This window comes from Siniperca chuatsi, linkage group LG2 (genome assembly GCF_020085105.1).
Source record: "Siniperca chuatsi isolate FFG_IHB_CAS linkage group LG2, ASM2008510v1, whole genome shotgun sequence".
Classification (NCBI taxonomy): Eukaryota; Metazoa; Chordata; class Actinopteri; order Centrarchiformes; family Sinipercidae; genus Siniperca; species Siniperca chuatsi.
The window spans coordinates 27,638,297-27,658,849 of NC_058043.1; the positions used below are offsets into that span (position 1 = coordinate 27,638,297).

The 20,553-nt window shown below is 41.8% G+C and overlaps 1 protein-coding gene across 25 annotated transcripts in view; it reads right to left on the reverse strand.

The window, feature by feature from the left end:
- Positions 1–5,966: 5,966 nt before the first annotated feature.
- Positions 5,967–20,553, reverse strand: part of foxp1b (forkhead box P1b) — a 155,400-nt gene continuing 140,813 nt past the window's right edge. For 18 of the 25 annotated variants that reach the window (XM_044181774.1, XM_044181640.1, XM_044181717.1 and 15 more), the window contains 7 exons: positions 17,188–17,392; positions 16,900–16,976; positions 16,105–16,206; positions 14,255–14,424; positions 13,818–13,887; positions 13,473–13,639; positions 5,967–10,815 (listed from right to left, as the gene is read on the reverse strand). In XM_044181774.1, the coding sequence (XP_044037709.1) occupies positions 10,671–10,815; positions 13,473–13,639; positions 13,818–13,887; positions 14,255–14,424; positions 16,105–16,206; positions 16,900–16,976; positions 17,188–17,392 (936 nt within the window). In that variant the 3' untranslated portion in view covers positions 5,967–10,670. Of the gene's footprint in view, positions 10,816–13,472; positions 13,640–13,817; positions 13,888–14,254; positions 14,425–14,756; positions 14,879–16,104; positions 16,207–16,899; positions 16,977–17,187; positions 17,393–20,553 lie in introns of those variants that run through there. The other 7 variants (XM_044181744.1, XM_044181736.1, XM_044181757.1 and 4 more) reach the window with 4 other exon arrangements.

The window sequence follows — 20,553 nt, forward strand, 5'->3', positions numbered from 1 at the left end:
CCATATTGACCCTGAGTAAAGTGTACCTATAGCAGGTTGTTTTCTAGTCCTGACAAATGTCTGATCTAAACCTGTATGTCCAACAGCAGCAGCCAGCTGTGAGGCTGTCGGACTTATTTACAATTCTCTTTCACTCCTTCCTTTTGCATAACCTTAATTTTAATCACTTCATTTGCACTTTGTTAAGATAAGAGAATTGATTAGCCACCACTCTCCAGGAGTCTTCATGTTTGACTTTCTTTTTTTTTTTTTCTTCCTGTCCACCAATCTTAGCTGTCAATACCTGAAACTCTTGTTGCACGTGATGCATTTGTTGGCGCGCTATTATGCAGCGATAAAACAAGGTAAGGACATTATAGTCCTCCCACCAGTTAATTGGCATCAGAGAGAGAAATGCAGTTATAACTTCATAACTTCTTAAGTCATGCCTTGTGCACAGCTAGACGTACAGCGTTGTAAAAATTTACATTTTAATGAAATATTTGAATAAGCACTTGAAATTCCCTCTACCGGGTCTCCCGGTTCTAAAACCAACATTTCATGTTTGTGTTTTGAATGGCAGCGTCAGAGAAATTAGCATGCCAGTCATACAGATTAGGAGGGCATCAGTGTAAAGTCACAGGCTTTCTTAATCAAGGTTCACTGCAGGTAAACACTACCCATGACATGTTTAAATGATAGCTTTTTCTGAAAGGAAGGAGGGGAAAAAAAGCATAAAAATTCACAGGGGAAGAGGAGAAAGCCCATATAGGAATCAGAGCAGGAGAGAAGTGAATAGAAATTCAGACTGCTGGCAACGAAGGCTATCTACAGTTCACAATAATGCACTTCCTTTTAACTAAACCTGTCAGAGAACCACACAACTACAATTTGAATTTTCACATGAGTGATGCTTCTAATCAAAAATAAAATGAAAGCTTGTGTATTGTGTGCAGTTTTATTTAAGAAAATATGGATTATGTAGTTGTAGATAATTTATGATCACTACATGTATTAAATATATGGTTGAGGGTGGTTTGACAGTTGGATTTGCCACAAGGCCTTGGTGTTATTGTTACATTAAATAGTGTAATAGTTTGTTTCAGTTTGTTCTAAAGGAATAGTTCAACATTTTGGGAAATACATTCATTCGCTTTCTTTCCGATAGTTCGATAAGAAGATAAATACCACATGAGACATGAGATTGGTATCAATTTTCTCATCTAACTCTCAGCAACAAATCAAATCAAAACGACAAAATATTCCTTTTAATAAATTGTAAAAATTGAAAAAAAAAAGTTAAAGTTCATGAAAACATTTTTCAGTCTTGCAACATTAACTCCAAGCTGTGTGAAACCAAACAAATACGCAGTACCTTGTTTTTGGTAACACACTCTTCTCCTCACCTGATCAGAGAAGCCACTTCTCTGCTAATTCACTACGACACAAAGTGCAAGAGAGAGAGAGAGAGACGTAATTATTCATGTTGTTTTGCATCTCTTCAATTATTCAAACAAATTACTTACAGTAATGCTGGATGCTGGCACATGAGTACAGGTCAGTGAGGGCCACAGTGCAGTTCATCATGGGAGTTATTTTGTTTACAGCAGACCTGAGGCTCTACACTCCACACCCTCTCCACATCGCCAGGTTAAAAGTGATGATGCAGTACATTATGTACTGATAGTGACATGGCCGCAGCCCAAGTCTCAAGCCTTGTTGACTCGATTTTCACCTAAAAATGTTTTTAAAAATGGGTAATATTATTGATCTGAGGATTCCTTTCTCTCCAGAACCAATCAAATCTAAGGGATTTCATCTCTAGGAAGGTTTCTATGTAGTATGTCAGGTAGTGTGTACCATTTGGATGCTGGAGGGTACACTGATCCACATCTCTTAACAAAACTCCTTAAAGGATCATTTATTTTGTTATTGTCAATATATCCCATAAAAAGACCTAAACCAACAATGTGTTAGTCCAGCTCTCAATACTGTCTGTGTGGCACTCAAGCCTAAGCTCATTGGTTCCTACTGAAGATGTACATTTTTTTTTTTTGAAAAAGGCTCTGTACAGCTGTTTCTTATCGTTTTTGGACAAAAATGGAGCTCTGTGGCACAAAGGAATAACATATATCAGGCTTTGGATAGACAAACAATACTTGTTAGTAGGATCAATTCATTGTGGGTTTGGGTTTTCTTGGGATTTGTTGACAATAAGAAAAATTGTATATCACCAGGCAGATCATAGTTTCTCATATTAATAAAGAAGTGAGCACTTTTAGTCTTGAGTTGGTTTGTATTTACTGTGATATCAGTCTTGACTTGGCCTCAACTTCTTCAATTGAGCCTCTTTACTGAACTGGCAACTGTTATATGACTTTTAAGCCAACACGGACAATAAGTCCTAAACGTGATGGATGCAATCATAACAGCTAATGAGCTTACATGTCTACAGATCTATCTCCATACCAAATGAGTTGACTCTATCCGCTGATAAAGACTGTATACGGTAACTTTATTGCTTGACGTAAAACTTCACTAAAGTAATGAGAATGAAATGCAACACAAAACAGCCGCATGTGAAACTGAAACTGACGATTTCAGAGAAGACGTTTGGGGATTTGGGTTGCTAAAACAACATCAGCGAGTGCATCTGTAACCAGCAGTAAGTACGTCCACATTCAGTTTCCATCAGCACCTGCATTATATTGTTAGTCATCTCCAGTTAGTGAACCCATCAGTGGATCCAGCAGCTCCCCCACCCTCAACCCTCTGTTACCAAGAGAAGGAGACATCCGAGCATCTCAGCTATTTACTCAATGAGCGTAATTACCATTGGCTACTCACATGAGGCCTGCTAACTGATGTGATAAGTACCTTTATACTTTCATCTTCCTTTAGTTCCCTTTTTAATTGCTTGGACTCTCTTTGAAACTAGCTGTACCTTCTAAACAAGAAGAAAGCAGGCCCAGCTGTGAATTACTGATTGTTGTGTTGGAGTGGGAGCTGGTAGTGAAGCAGGCCTCATGGTATTGTTTAGTGTGTGTGTGTGTGTGTGTGTGTGTGTGTGTGTGTGTATGCAGGGGTGGGGGGCAGCGAGGCATGCCTTTTGAACAGCAGGTGGTAATTGAAACAAAACAAGGGCTGATTAGGGAAGCGTCTGGCAACTCATGATCCAAACAGCGAGCCGCCGAGGAGCCCAAACACAAGAGCCCTGGAATAAAGTGGTCATCATCTAATTAACAGAACACATTTTAATTACAGAGTAAACCAAGCAGTGCAGTGTGTCAATTTAACTGATGTGGTAAGTGCCAGTTTACAATATCAGAAACAGACAAATAATTGGAATCTAATTACAAGCAGGTCTATTGCACACCAGCGCCTGCAGCCCATCTTAATAAACAAAATTTTACATCAAACCATGAATAACAAACACTGCAGGACTGCTAATTGCCTCGCTGCAATGTTGGGAGTTTGCCAGCTTTGACTATTTGACTGAAGCTCTTGTGTGAATGGATGAGGCTGTGCCACGCTTTAATTAGAATGAAGTGAACAGTTTGTTTTTGCAATAACTGAACTAAACAACATGACTGGCGATCTGTTGTAGTTATAGGGTCAGCAAAATGATGACATACTAGGTCCAAATTATGAGATACCAAGTCAAACTCAATTATGGCATACCAAGTTATGATACTAAGTAAATAATTTGACTCAGTATCTCATAATTTTGAGAAGTAAGCCAAAGTTTTAACTTACTGAGAGTATTTTTATTTTCTATCATGCCTAACCTTTCACATATTTTTTTCTGTTCTTGGTGAGACTGGGCTTTTCATAATATCACCGCCCACATCTCCGATTTGTTCAGTGATACAAAACAGGTCTGGTGTTGAGTTCACTGAAGGCTGTTTCTGCCAGTTGCAGAAACAATCGACCACTTGATGTTCCTACATAGCTAGCTAGCTAGCTACATCCCTGAAAATTAGTAACAGAAAAATTGCCACAAAAATTACAAAAATCATGGATGAGGTCAATGCAGTCATACAGGTTGTTGTAAGTTGACACACAGAAAAAACAACTCATTGTCACATTTCTTCAATTATTGTGAAAAACGTTAAGCTAACTGCTCCTATAACAGTTGCTACCGTATCTTCCCTGTCGACTGAAACTGACACGAAAACGTAACAGCAACGTCTCTTTCCAGAATTGGTGTCCCTATTACTCTGGATAATTTACAGAACACACAATCAACAGTTTTCATAGGGACTATTTCTTCAGCAGAAAGTAGTTCCAATGAAAACAGTTGACAGTGAGGTCTGTGGATTATCTGGGGTAACTTTGTTTCTGGAAAAATATGTAGATGCTGATTTTTTCAATATATCGTTGCTGTGAGCACAACAGATAGATGCTAGGGCTGGGCGGATTGATAAGTCTTGTTTTCTTTTGTTTGGTTTGATTCGGTGGTAGTGAAAATGCATTCAGATGTGTTCTAAAGTCGTGACACGTGGCCCTCTCCCCTACATTATAGTACATTAGTATCGGTATCAATTCTGCTCCTGGTATTATTTTGTGGTATCGCCCACCACTACTTGAGGCAGAAATCTCAGAGGTGGACATTTTAAAACCTGGGCAGAAGAACCCCACACTATCTGCACAGCTATATCACCACAGGTAAGGTAATGTTTGTTATTTTGTGAACTGACCCTCAAAGAAATCAGAGAAACTAGAACCATATTTAAACACTGGTTTGTTTCATTTACAAGGTTCTTTTGAATGTGAAAATGACTGATAAGGAACTGCACCAAAATATCATGTTTTGCATAAGTTCCACTGGTGTGTTGTCAATTGTCTCCAAGGAAATTCAGATTTATGTGTTGAGGGCCAGTATTGGTTGATCATGTCATTGCAGAGACCCACTGTTCCCATAATATTTCATCCACCTTTATGGTCTATAATAATATCATATGTTAATACCTCTCTGTGTTACTGTGCTAAGATTAATTTATGTGAATGTTTCTGCTCTGGATGACTTTTAAACACAAACTCCTTCCATTACTGTGTGTTCCCCGAACTTTATGTTATCTGATCCAGTTTGTGATCAGTGTCATGAAAACAACAAGGATATACATGAATCCTGACCGTCCAGTAAAATACTGCCTACGGAAAGATCGCTTGTGATTTTATATCGTTTCCATTAAATCTTGTCTTTCAGAGGCCTTAATTAATAATACACGTGACATTTATGTTTTCCAGCAATAAGCTAAGCAAGAAACGATTTATGTCACCTAAAGCTTTTTAACAAATCAATGCAACTATTTGTAATTGCTTGTTTCACAAGATTAAAAGTGCTTAGACTTGATCTCTGTCTCCTGTTTAGTGGCCAACATGACCTGTGCCTCCATCGTAAAAACGCAAGTCTTGGTCATCAGCATTAGCTCCTGTCACCAAATCCATATCACTATTATTTCTGGAAATTTAATGCTGTTACAATTTATAGCTTATCAAATGCAGTTACCTAAATTGCTGTTAGGAAAAGACAGTTTAACTGTCTCTTTTTAATTACGATATAATTTAATGTTGAGGCTGAGAGTCCTGCAGCAGATGACAAACACAGGTCTGTATGAAACTGTTCTGCAGGCCAAAATAATGAGGAAAACAGCACTAAGAGGGGTTCTAAAAGGTGCTCTCATCAAAACTGAAACATGTAGTCTCTTAACTTTTGATGCATTGATTGACCTTACAGTAGCCAAACACAAGCCTGTGTTTTGCATTATGAAGCCTTATAAATGCTGCAAATAGTGCCTCTTCCTTGTGCAAGTCAAAATAAACAGTGTAAATGTATTCAAACTTGAGATGACTACTTAATTCTGCATTACACCGTCCTTCTTTGATCACTAGAGTTCAGTTACACTTGATACGATAAAAATGTGCAGCTCCGTGTTGCCACACTGTACAAAACAGATACAATGAGAGACTTGGAGGAAACGATCTGAACAACCAGCATTTTATTGCATGTTTAGAATGCTCATGTCAGTCATCGCCACTGACTACAACAGAGTGGTCTGCATCAGACAGACGAGGAATGATGAGGAGATTACAGACTGATGGAAGTGATGAGCAATAATATTTCTCTATCAAAAAAAAAAAAAAAACAGGAAAAAGAAACTACAGAGTACATCTTCAAAGAGAAGAGAAAGCTGCTGCAGGATGAGAGCACCATGACAGCTCCTGGGCTGCTGCCCCTCTCTCTCTCCCTCCCTCCCTCCCCCTCCATCAGGAAAAAAAACAAAGTGTGGTGTGAGAGAGGGAGAAAGAGCGGGACGGAATGACAGCGGGCTGGATGGTTGGTGATGGATGAAACAATAGTTTTAGCTCGGGTGCCAGTGTGTGATGTTGGGCGATCTGATGCCACACGGCCGCAGTTGGCAGGACGTTGGTCTCCAGCAGCGTCTAACCTTTGACCTGCCTACTGCTCGACTCATTTTACATTGACCCTTGAGATAAAAATATAAATATCTTCATGCCAAACAAACTGTGTTTTACCTACATGACATGGATGAGAAGGACACATCTTTGATGCGTGAGTGAAATCAATTTTTCAAACAAAAAAAGACAGCATTTAACAATATTCTTTACATCTTGGCACTGCATATTTTTTTCTTTTTCCTATTAATTTCATACAAAATATCATTAGATTGATACACCCTTATATTATTACTGACCACTTAAACCATATCCCCCCCCCCATCTCTGTGACCCTGGGATTAGTCATGCAAGATATCTCCGTCTTGTAGAGGAAATATACCTGTCTGCCCTTTTCTCAGAGCAGTAATCTTTAACATACAGCCACAGAAGGCAGTGGTTGGACCATCAAAAGGAAGTATCAAAAAACAGATTAACACAAAGAGGGAAAAAAATCTGTACAAAATGCTTAGGTCAATGATAACAGAGAAAAGTCTGTTTTCTATATTACAGTTTAAAATCCAAAATCGGGGATAATCTCCCCCCCAGCCTGCCCCTGCCCAGCTCACCCAGATGTCTGCGTGGAGGATGTGATTTTTTTTTCTTTTTTTTAAAGCAAGGATTACTAAGTAAAATACATTTGCAGCACAGTTTGCTATTCCAATACATACAGCAGTTTTTCTCATAGCTATTTCATAGTTAATACAAAGCAGTCGCGATAAAGCAAACATCATAACACAAATGTATTTTTTGATCTTAAAAAAAGAGAGAGAGAGAGAGAGAGAGAGGGGAAAGGACAGGAAAAGACAAAGGCTATACGGACATGTATGTACAACCTAATATTGGAACGCCCTTAAAACAACCCATCAGTACATCAGAGAACAGACTTTGACAGGATGAATGGTGCCACACACAGCTGGGTGATATTTCAATGAACAAAAGGCCTGAGGTTTGGATTGGTTTGGCAAAACAAAGAAGAAGAAAAAAAGGATGAAACCTTTAAGATAAACACGCTCTAATTTCATTTTATTTTCTCTTTTTTTTGTTGTAATTTTTCTCTCTACAGTATCAGACTACACATGCGAGACATACAACTAGGGCGGCTGTGGTTTAGTGGTAGAGCGGGTCGTCCACCAATCGGAAGGTCGGCGGTTTGAACCCGGTTTCCACCAGCCCACATGTCGAAGTGTCCTTGGGCAAGACACTGAACCCCAAATTGCTCCCGAGGGCTGTGCCTTCAGTGTGTGTGTGTGTGTGTGTGTGTGTGTGTGTGTGTGTGTGTGTGTGTGTGTGAGAATGATTAGTTACTTTGATGAGCAGTTAGCATGCCATCAGTGTGTGAATGTGATATGTAGTGTGTAAAGCGCTTTGAGTGGTATGAAAACTAGAAAGGCGCTATACAAGTACAGTCCATTTACCATAACTGAGTGAAATGTTTGTTTATTTATTTTTTCTCATTTAATTGAATCATTCCCTATAGGTTTAAACTGAGGTATGCGTACGAACGGTTTTCTCATGCTGTTATCTTTAGTAATGTCAAGCTACACATGCTGAGAATGTTCTAATCTACCAGCGCTTTTCCTCCTTTTTGAACCAAACAAACCAGCCAGATGACTGGGGGTTAGTGGACGAGCTCTGCCCTGTTCTCACGATCCTAGCCCGGCTATAACTGACCCATCCCACAGCTGCCTGGATATTAAATACATCTTCTGGAAACCACAGATTGCCCTTTTTCTTTTTAGTTAATGAGCGGTGAACTTAAAAAATATAATAATAATAATAATAACAATAACTGCCATAAAGTACCTTGTACCCAGCTTAGTAGTTGACAGGAGTGTTTTTTAATATAAAAAGTAATAAGTTGACAGAAACTAAACACAATCATAAGGTCTTGCCAATCTTAACAAAGACGCTAAAACCCCTAAAAAGTGGCATACAGTCATTTCAAAGGATACAAATGAATAAGGAATAAAAGAAGAGAAACACTGAATCATTGTGTGGTCCAGTTGAAGTATTGAATCCGTTTCACATTGTTCTCTGCAAAGCTTTTCCCATTTACCAGTATACTTTTTTTCCTCAACGACTTTATCTACATACCCTTTATGTTGCACACAAATCTGCTCCTGACCAAAAAGCTCCCTTTTCCACTCACTGGCCCAAAGACAAAAAGTTTCCCTAATTTGGTCATCATGTAGTCAGACTCTCAGCACCTCCCATTCAGTTTTGGTCACTGCAAACATTACTGCAGCTGTCCTGTTCAAGACACTCCTTTGGTTTTTTATAAGAATTAATGAAAACACCAGCTTGAGGAGCATTTTCCTCGATTCGATCTGCCACCGGCTCGATCACAGCTGCTGAGATCGTCCGGTGGAAGAGAATGGAGGAGAGATATTTGGCCTTATCTGCTATCTGCATGGAACACACAACATTGACTTTGTAGTTTATCTTTGGTAGTCACAGAACAAGATATTAAAACACATCAACAACTATAAAAAAAAAAAAAAAAAAAAAAAAAAAAGCCAAATAAAACATAAAATAATAATAATACTAAAAATAAATACAAAATTATAAGTGGTTGATTGCAGTCTTGAAATTCATGGTTCCTTTAAAATTTAACTCCCTACGGAAACTGGAATTTTTGTTGCTGCATCACAAAACCACATGTGGATTCCACTTGGTTCAATGTTGTGGACTACAACTATTGGCTTTTTGGGTGACACTGAACGTTGAGGTATCCACATTCCCTAAATGGCATGTACTGTTAGGTTTGGGCCCTTTACGATGGCTGTTAAATGCTGGAATGTGCAATGTTTAGGTCTTATTGCAAGTCTTGGGATTTTTTTCCCCTCGATGAAAGAAAACGAGCATTTCATCCGGTGTGCAATTATTAACACTCACTAAAACTTAAAACTAGTCATGCGCGTGATACAAATAAAGCTACAGGGAATGCACGTTTATCTTCAAGCACTGATTGAAATTACAGTGTGGAAAGGCAGACACGTTTGATTAACAATGACAGTTGTGTTCAGGAATCACAATTAGTTGGTCTAAATCATTATCTCGCCGGTGCACACCTGACATTTTCATTTTGCTTTATAAAACCCTTGTAAGTGATCAGAAATTCTGTTGCAGCTCAACATGCTCTGCCGTGAGGGGCTGTTTTAAAGTATAATTTCATAAGGATAAATCATAACCTGCATGATTTCTCTGTCATTCATTCGCATCTTAAATTAAACTTCATTGATGCGTGGAGAGAGCCTTCATTATGAGTAGTGCATTGCCAATGGACTTCATGAGCAAGAGGAGGAGGGGGAGAAGGGGGAGGGGGACTACACGTCAGAGTGGTGACTTTTTTTTGAAGATTGTGGAATAAATGACAGAAAAATACTACTTGGTATCTGACATTCTGCTTCATGTGTGTGTTTAAAAGAACAACATGAAAGGAAATCATAAACATTCATCATCGAGTGCTGACCACACAGAATCTCCACAGCATGGGCATGAGGTCTGATCAGTTTGAAGAAAAAACAAACCAAAAACAAAGATGCAACATCAATAACAGCATTGAATGGAAAAGACACATTATGCTGATATTCTATAACCTCTCACCCCCCAACAAAAAATACACCCAAATAAAAACAACATCCCTCCCACCATAGATGGAATCAAACCAATGAGAAGTGTTGAAGGCAGTGACAATGAACAGTCCGCACTCGCTCTCCCTCACACACACACACACGATGTAAATTAAACGTCAGTCATTCCCTCTCTCTTGTGAGTTTGTGGTCAGATGTGTGTGTCTGAGAGAGGGAGGGAGAGGGAGTGGAGGGGGTGGGCGGGGAGAGACACAACCCCTCTTTCAGTCTGCCGAGCGCAGTCCGTCCTGGCTGCACGACGAGGGTCTCTGACCACGAACACGTCGGCCCCGTACCGAACAAGTCCATCCGACACATAAGTAGAAATGAAGTTTGTTTTCACTTTTTAAGCTTTACTTGAATCAAAAGTAGAAAGGAATCAGAAAAAAAATCCCTCATGTGGGGCGTATTCTGTGTTTTTTGTGTGTGTTCTTGCTATGTATTGTAATGGCACTAAAAAGTTAACTTGGAGACATTTGAGAACTGTCATCAGTGGCTGAGACTGCAGTTCAGTGTTTGTTATCTGCGGAGCGTTTCTGTCTCCCAGATGACCCAGACTGCCTCTGCCTCTGAGGCTGGGGAGGGGCGGCGCTAGCCTTACAGCATGTCGTCGTGGCCCTGGTCGTCATCGTAATCTCTGTGGTGATCGAAATCCGGACTGTGATTGGCAGTCGTTACCAGGGAGAGGGGCCCTTCGTGGTCTTCGGGGTCCAGTGGTTCCTCCTTAACGCTGATGTGATGCCTGGAGGAGGAGAAGAGAGTAACATGGCAGCTTCAGTACTGCTATCCTTAACTTTCTTAAATCCTTTTTTTTATAACCTTTCACAGACACAGGCACAAAACTATACAGACCTGTGCTGATTCCGTTTATAAAAAAAAAAAAAGGAAGCAGGGGAACAAAAACAAATGTCTGGCTTCAATGAGCCTGTGAGTGGGGGCCTCACTGGTGCTGATGATAATTTCAGCTTTCTTTTGAGGTATTCCAATCCCGGCAAAGCTGCAGGCTTTTTATTTTCATGGCAACCGACAACAGGGTATTCACTTAGAATTGATAAATGAGGAAGATTAACAACGTGAGACGAGGAGAGGAGAGAATGGACTGTGCTGAGCGAGTGGGCTGCCGTTGTCAGCCTCCTGGTGGCGGAGGATCAGCGGCGCGCTGTGTGTTCCCCTTCCTGCTCGTTAACATGCACAACCTGCGAGGCGGGTCTCCAGAGGACGACCCCGAGCCGGCTTCTATCATTAATCAACTTCAAGCAAACACAGCGACCAGACACCGGCATACATGCTTTAAACTCCAGAATTAATGCATATTTTCAACCAAGTGTCAATAAGGGAAGAAAAGCGCTGGCAGGAAAGGCGCGCGAGGAGAGCAGCAGCGGCACACTCGGCACAACACTGTGATAAGAAACAGAGCCCTTATGAGAATAATAACGCTGTCACTTGTAAACAAGGCAAAAACATGAGCCCCCCCCCCAGCTCACAGCCTGGGCAAAAGAGCCACTAAAGAGATGAGATCTGCCAAATTTCTCATTACAGAAACAGAGCAGGAATAAAGAACAGGGGGAGAGGAGGCCTGGCTGTGGCAGAAAGGAGGGGGAAAAAAGCAAAAAACATTATGAGCAGCTGCAGGGGACTTGCTGCTCTAACCCGCGGTGCCGGGCTGCTGTAGTGGAGGTGGAGCGGTGTCAGGATGAGGCACCGGGCTCATTTACTACAACAACAAGGGACAACTGGCACATTCTTCATCACCAAAGCCCACATTTGATTTATTCACACCAGGACGTCTTGTGTGATTTGCAACTATTGTGATGGAGATACTCATATGCTAATGAGCTGACATATTTTTGTGTAAATTATAAAAAGGGGGAAAAGTAAAGTCAGCTTTTCTATCATATTCACATCAAAGTAACTCCACAAGTGCCGTTGCCTCAGGTCTGACTCTGCGGCTGCAGGGCAGACATGAAATTGTTGTTATTATGCTACTGAACTTCATGCTGATTCTACAACTTTGCTTATAATTAGAAGTCTCTCGATACCTGATTCTCGTCTAGCTGTTTAAAGAGAAGTGCTCTGGTGTGCTCGCAGTGCTAAAAAGCCGCGTCCTGTCAACCAACAGCACACTGGCACATGTGGAATACACATGTTGTTACACAGTGGTGGTGAACTTGTATTTGGAACAGCGTGTGCCAAAGCATCATAGTAAAACAGGGATATTTTTTGCACATGTTAGTTTATCGCTTATTCCCTGAGCAAGAGGAGACTTCCAGTGATGGTGCTACTATATAACATTTAATGCTCAATCCGTAGGCATGAAACACTGGGTATGTTTTGTTAATAAGAGAATAAAGTTCTTTAAAAGCAAAAGAAAACAGATTTAACTCATTTTGTGCTTGAATAAAGCTTATAGACATAATTATGGAGAAAGAGTTTGTGAGCTCCATCAGCCTAAAGATAGAAGCAGAGGGGCAGAGGGAGAAGCAGGCTGCCTTTAGGCCAGCACACCCATCCTGTCTCTGCCTTTCCTGTTCCACAGCCATGCTCAGAGCTATGTTCACAGTGATTAAGGATGGCACTTTCCTCCATTTGGCCAGGAGCTCATTACTGCACCTTTTTTGTTTTCAGGCAGAATTTCCCCCAAGCTCAGACATTTCAGGAGGCCATCCCTGAGTCTACCCGTGCTGCACATCGGTGGTCTGCCCCCACATCTGGAAACGATGCAGCGTGTGCTGTATTATTTTAGGCTTCAAACAACTTAGCAGACACTCCTATACAACAAGTGAACGGGGAGCTGCGGTTTCCAGGCCGACCGCAACTTTCCTACACGAGAATCTTGGATGATGTCCTCCAGACTAATTATGCTTTTGTGTTGTATTTCTTTCAGCGGCTCAGAGGCGTTTCTGAAGGTGTTGCAGCTTGTGTTTCACCGTGTGGGAGCCAACAGCTCCGTCACTCTGTGTTCTGGCATTTTGTAAATATTTTAACAAATTGGAATGCTGATTATGGCGGGCCTGAGACAGACAGCAGGACACATAAAGGAGAGTTCATAAACTTGCTGTTAAAATAACAGAGGGGCTCCGGGCTTTTCTTCCTTTGAAAAGGTGGAGTTTCCTGTTCTGCAGGGAGGCCAGCCACAGCTCTGGCCGTGACCCCACACACCGCTCCAATATCATCCCTCTTCACTTTATTTATTGTCCTCTCCGGCATTGTTTCTGTTTCATCTAACGGTAATTATCAGAGGTAATTTTAGAGCATTTTGGGTGGGCACTGAAATCATTTTCTGTCTAAATCTATTTAGAGTGTTGCTGCCTCAGTGGAGTAAGCAGCTGAAACTCTTTTCCTCGCTTCTCTTTTCTTACACAGACTGCGGTGGAGATAGAAAGCGTGTGTGCCACTCACATAGCTGGCAGGGGCGAGCGTCCCGGGCTGCTGTCACTGCCGTTGCTGTTTCCATGGTCCATCGCTCCATTCATCTCCTCACGGATGGCGTTGGCCAGGGAGTTGAGGGTGGGACTTCCAATGGAAGCAGTAGTGTATAGAGGTATGTTGTTTTCTGCCATTGAAGCCTGAAAAGCAAAGCCCGAGGCATTAAATGTGAAACGGAAGAGAGTTGTCAGCACTTTCTCAGTTGCCCATCACTCTTTTCATACCAGTACATCCCCTAAATAGGTGACTGGTGATATGAGAGCCTTTTATTATTTACTGAGTGAGGCAGCTAAAGATGAAGTCACTTTTTATTTTTACCTGGAAGGCAGCAGAGAGGGTCGGACCATAGCCCAAGCTGGTCTGAATGTTCTTCACTAAGGCAGGACTTCTGCAAACAGAAAAATTAAATTACAACCACAGACTCATGTCTCACCTAGCATGCATTCCTCAGCTACGGTATCTTATTTCATAAAAAGAAATCAATGCACTTTGTATAAGAACTTAATACAATTACCGGTGTAGTAATGTGGATATTAAGGCTATAGTTCTAAAATGTTCAATCACTTGACAATACCACACAACTATCTTCAACATTTTGCATTTCATGGGAAGAAAGAAGAGGTTCATGGAGACAGACCTTGCGAAAGCATGATGAATGGCGAGCTAAACACAAAAAGCATGATGACAACACTGAGGGCGGAGCATGCAGGTAGGGCTGGGCCTCTGGGGTTTGCGGGACAGGCGGAAGTGCTTACTGTACGAGCAGCTCGTCAAAGTTCTCATCAGCGGCGTGTTTCCGAGGGCGACCTCGCTGTATGTGGCGGCCACGCTTAAACTCCTCATCATCAACAGTCCAAAAGGACCCAAACTCATCCTCTACTCTCACAAAGCACTTATGCAGGGAAAGGTTGGTGCGAATGGCACCCTGGGAAAGCAAACCAGCGAGGGGGACAGCCAGATGCAGATGCAGTGATCGACAGGACAGACAGAGGACGGACACACAGACAGACAGACACAGGAAGGAGGGGAGAGGGTGAGGATCAAAATGAAAATAAGCCATTGTGGCTTATGAGCCACCACCAAAAGGCTTCTGAAAGCATGAAGGGGAGGCACGCCAAAGCAAGCAGGGACTTTGGACGTTATGGCACACAGACAATGAGATGAAGCAGCAGCAGTAGCAGCAGCAGTAGCAGCAGCGTCTTTCCATCAGTAAACAGTGAGACAGACGCTAGTCAGGGCTCAAAAGGCCAAACCTACCCACTGATCTTTTGAGGCCGTCTCTTTTGGAACTCAAGTTCGTCAACTGTCCACACAGCCCCTTTTACGTTTTCTACCCGCACAAAACACTTGTGAAGACTAAGATTATGCCGGACTGCATTCTGCAGTTGGTGTAAAAACAAAGAGAGAAAGGAAAAGGTTGCTATCAGTGCAGTAAACACATCTGCATGGGAAAAATGTCATTTCAAAGAAGAAATATTTTGACAGACTGGATGAAACCTGAATGAAAACAATAAATAAACCAGAATGTTATTGGCAGTAAATGGTCCTGAAGTTTCAAATGACTTAAACAAAACAAATATTTCTTGGTTTCCATGGCAATAGAGTTAGTGACATCCTTTGTTCTTATCATTCACAATGCTGCCTTTTCTGATAAGTCAGTACAAATGTAATGAGTGAGCTATAGAGACCTAACATTTTATTCAGAATATTTTCACTGACTAGAAAAGGTTCTGGTCATTTTGACTTGGCACTTCCCATTACAATGTGAGAAAAAGAGCTATTAAAACCTAAATCCAGAGTCCAATCCAAGTCATTTAGGCATGAAAGTAGACCTGCATATATCATCGCTTTGTTATTCCAGGAGCTATGCTGAGTGCATGTGTATATACTAAGTGTGTGTGTAGAGAGAGAGTTGTGGAATCCAGTGTTTATAACACCAATGTGCCCCTATGGAAGGATGTCATTAAGTGTGGGAGCTGATGGAGGATGGGGGTGGAGCAGAGTGGCGCTAGCCTATGTATGTGTGTGTGTGTGTGTGTGTGTGTGTGTGTGTTGGGTCTCATCCAGCTGCATGTGACAGATCAGCTAAGGCTTAGGAGAGGCTTTCAGTGCTTCATCACTGTCTTTCTCATTCAAATCTCACTTTCATGTCTCATTTCTGTTGTTTTAGATTAGATTTAGTTGTTTTGTTTTTGTTGTGTGTGTGTGTGTGTGTGTGTGTGTGTGTGTGTGTTTGTGGCCTGGTGGAAAACAGAGTGTTCCCTTCTGAAGGGAGTGTGAGAGGCTCAGCCAGGAGTCACTGGCAGAGCACTGCTATGTTAAACTAATGCCACCCACCACCAGAACATCCCCACATATTACAGGAAGATTGTCCCCCCCCTTTTTTAATACAAGAATGCACATATTCCTCTCCTTGGTTTTTCTATGTGGTTCTTATGTTTGTTTAAAAGGTGGTTCATTTAGACAGAATAAGTGGAGTATTGGTATGCGTTTGGGTAGAGGTTCATTTATAAATATATTATGCCTGGCTATCATTTAATTCTCCCTAACATCAACACAATGTTTCCTTCTGGTTTAAAGAAGTCAGGAGGAACAGCAAAATTACCTTCCACGTCGCTGCGTTGCGCCTAAAATATGCAAACATTCGTGTGAACCAGTTGTAGATTTCGTTTAGTGTTAGCTGCTTTTCTGGAGATTCGAGGATTGCCTGGATGAGGAACAGTGACAGAAACAAACATTTAGAATTTTGCTCCTTTCACAGAGTGATCAATAATTCACAAGAGGCATGCAGGTTTGTGTGTGTTCTCTTGAGAAAAACACAGAAAACAGCAAATAAACTGTCCGTGTAAAGTGTACTCCTTACTCTGTTTATAAAAGTCTTCTGCACTTTCCATTCAAAATGGCAGATTTGAATATATTTTCTTTTGTGGGTGTAAATGAAGGGCAAGCAAAAACATTTCTCAGGCAGATTACAGGGCAGCAATTATGGCCGGCTCAGATTAATTCCTGAGATCCCAGATTACTGCGGCCGAGCTATAATTGACTGGCCATCTTAAAACAGGTTCATCCCTACTGTTGTGTGAAATGAATTTGGTAATAATCACAGCCACTGAAATGCTTAATCAAATGCAATTGTCATATGTGGCTGTTTTTTGAATCCCATACCATTCTTGCACTCATTTGAAGATGGTTAATCTGCTCCTCTGTCTAAATTGTATTCAAAACTTAACATGGAAGGAACAGAGAAATAAGTGGAACAAATGTAGTTTGTGAACTTCTAAATAGCTGAGTGCATATCTGCTGTATTTCTTGCTATGGCTTGGCAGGGTGGAGGATGTTAAAGGCCCTATTTTTCAAATTTAGACATTGAAAAGAACAAGCAGAGTCAGACAGTCCTTACCTGTCTTATTAGTGAGGCATACGTGAACGGCGGCCTAACATCTGCATTCATGTAAAACTCTTTGTTCTGACTGAGATCTGCACACAGGGAACAAACACAAACTGTGTCAACATGGAATAAAGTGATCAGGTGTCAACAGTAATGTCCTATCAGTGGCTGATAACACAAATTATAGCATGATTACATGGTTGTGTGTATATACAGATACAGTGTATATGGTTTGCGTGTAAGTTATTGAGCAGGGCAGATGAGTGTAGAGTGTGAGTATGTGTGTTCATCCTACAGTACCTGGAGAGATGGGCATGTTGTACTTTTCTGAGTAGCGCCGTCGCATGGGGCCCACGCTGTGGAGGCTGTTGGCTGTGATGACGGAGTGGGTCTGGGACAGGGGTGTGAGGGGTGCTGTGGGTGTGGTGGGGGTCTGCGGCAGGCTCAGAGGGGGAGAGGCCTCAGGGGCCGATTTGGACAATGTGACGTTGGACACCAGGTTGAGCTAAGGACAGGAAGACCAGACAAACAGAGAAACACAGACAGGTAGACAGGAGCACAGTTAGTCCTCTAATTATCCCTGTGTCTCAGACGCCTCATTGACTATGCATATCATCTCTCTAATTGCAGGCGGACCCTGAGATGATCCATGAACGTTCGCTAAATGTTTGGAAAACAACCCTGGAGCCCCGCTCCTCCACCTCCTCTATTCTTCACGCTCTGCTCTCTCCTCCCTCCCTCTCTCTCCCTTGCTGCCGTGTCAGGACTGTTTCCAGCTTTCTGTTTCATCGCCTTTGTTAAATCTTTTGTCCCACCTGTCCTGTTTGGACCCCCCATCCACCAACTGTGGGTCCACAGAATGGTAACTACTGAGGGTTGAGTAGAGAAGGGAAGATGGGCGGCCCGGACAGCTCTGAAAAATGACAGTGTGATTCTCACCTACCGCTGAGCAGCCCTGCTAATAAGGCAGCCAGAGGAAGAAGCCAATCTGGGCTAATTACAAGCTGAAATTGTATTGTGAGGACTCTAATTAGGAGCTGCTTATGGAGGTGATCTGATGATTAACTACTGTATCTGACTGACCTCCATCATCAGGGCCACAATGGCCGCGGTAAGGATGGCCTCACAGTATTTTCATGGACAGTCTTATATAGAGAATATTTGGTTTTACCACTGAGCCCTGCATGTGTAGATGGGTGGGCTAAGGAGGAGGGGTTTAAGTAATAATGGCTACAAGGTAAACTAATTATGGCAAGTGCTCCAAAGGTATAGCATGGCTTCCAGCAGCTGTGGCGGCTCCAAGCCAAGTGCCAAGCCTCCATACTGGAGCAGCAGTCAAGTGGAAAATTCTGGCCTGACCCCCTGCTCTAGCTATTAATTGGCAGGAAAACTAATGACACAGATACATATTCCAACAAAATTGTTCTAATTGCTAATTTGCCGAAGGAGGCCAGTTTCCAAATTAAACATGACTTCAGACTGTGAGAAAAAGAAAGACGAGGAAAATACAGTGAGAGAAATGGAGAGCTAGAAAAAGTGAGACAATCTCTGATTTCTGCTGATAATGCCTTGGAGGTGATGGAGGGTTCGACGACAGACAGGTGAAAGTGAACATACATCTGTTCAGCCTCCAATTATTTAACATTTCATTAACACTCATTACCAACAGGTATAATATAGATAGAAAAAATCCAAGATCGGTATCCCCAGAATTCAGTGCTGACACGGTACTGTCATAACAATATTTTTTGTTTTGTTTTATTTATTATTTATTATTAATTTTCAATTTTATTTTTATTTTTTTTAACAAAAAATTAGACCTTATTAAATTATTATGGTTCAAACTGCTCTCACCAAAATGAGTGACATTTGTGTTTTCTTATTCTCCCACTTTAACAGACATGTGTCCAAGTCCTCACAATGTCTATTTATGTTTTGGAGGCTGAACTATGGCTTTTTGGCAGAGTCTGTCCAAATAATTTGGATTACTGCTGGGATGCACGAATGTAGACTACATCCTCACCAACAGTGGCAGAAGACGTGTTATTCTAAATCATGAGCAAAATAAATCACACTTGGGTTTGCATGTTTCTGACACAATGCTATCAATAGAAAGGGGCTGCGGTGTTGACTTCTCTTCCTGTGGATTAGCAGGCTTTGTTTCATGTTTCATCCATATTCCCTGGCAATAAACACAGAGAGGCTTCAACAATAGGCCAGACAGGCTGGTAATAGCCTTGCCTTTGTTTGCCTCACCATTTGGGCTCACTCCAGTGCCTAGACAAAATGAGACTTCATACTGAAATTAATTAAATGGTAATTGGTGATCTAATTATACTGGCTTTGACTCGGCAAGCTGCTAAAGAAAATAAACAAAAAGTCCCTCCTTAATTATGTATGGCGTAAAAGGTCAGATTTCTGACAAGAATGCTTAGTGACACAGAGTGCAGACACCCACACACCCACACACACACACACACACACACACACAGGCAAATACAAACACGCACATACACAGGCATACACACACAGAAACACGCATTGCTAATGTGGCGCATTTTGTTTTGATGCCCCCCCACCCTTCCACCCCCCACCTCAGAAGAATAAAATGAATCCTATTCATTTGACGTTGTGCATGCACAGTATCAGTTTGTTTGTCTTTAATTATAACTAAATGTAAACCAGCACATTCATCCGTGCTACTCTGCTATGACAGTTGGCTACTTATACATGCCTTTATTATAAGCCACAGCACAGAATAGCAGAAAAGCATAACTAGCAATTACTGGAAGAACACAATTGTTTCTTCAGAGTGGCTGTATCTCCAGTCAGCTCTGAGAATACTTTCATTCTGCATCTACTCAAAGGACAGTTTTTTTTGGTGGCCACCTCTGATGCTGCAATCTCACTAAAGCCTCAGTGGGGCCATGGGCCCTGACCTGTGTAAGTCCACCACTCACCCAGCCGAAGCCAGGCAAATTTATCATAGCAGCTCGCAGCAGGCAAAGCGGCGCTGGAGAATGGAAGTCTATTTATTTGAATAAAAATCCCAGCTTGCCCCCTTGAGAGTGTTAACACTGAGCTCTGACACAGCCATTCTCACGGGCCCCGGGGAGAGAGGAGAGGTAGTCAACTCAAGATGCTATCTGCAGCCCCTACCACTTTTCATATACAAATGTCCCTGTGTCAGAGCTCTCGTTTTGCACTCTAATCTACACAATCAGTGTGTGTGACACAGGCGCAGCTATAACAGACAGTCTATTGTCGATCTCCAGGCGCTTTATGTTGACTGGCTGCGCTGTGTGGAGCGCACATGCAGCCTCTGCACGTCAATAGCCACCTCTCCGACTGTAAATAAATGATCCAAGCTGCACAGTGTGCTGAGAGACAAGACTCCAGCATATATACTGTGCATCTGTGTGTGGGTGTGCGTGATTTCAGAATCGCGCCCTGCAGTAAAATGATCTTTCCACATTTGGCTCTCTGAATGAACTGTCATACAGACTGAAATATGGTGGTGAGGCCCCTTCCTAAACATGACAAAATAGCGCAGACACTTAAATGCCATATGTTAAGCCCTTGCCCCTATAGGATAGGGATTAAGCAGTAGGCTTTATGGCATGGCATATATTAAGAGTGATAAGCATGATGTCTGGAATGTGTCAA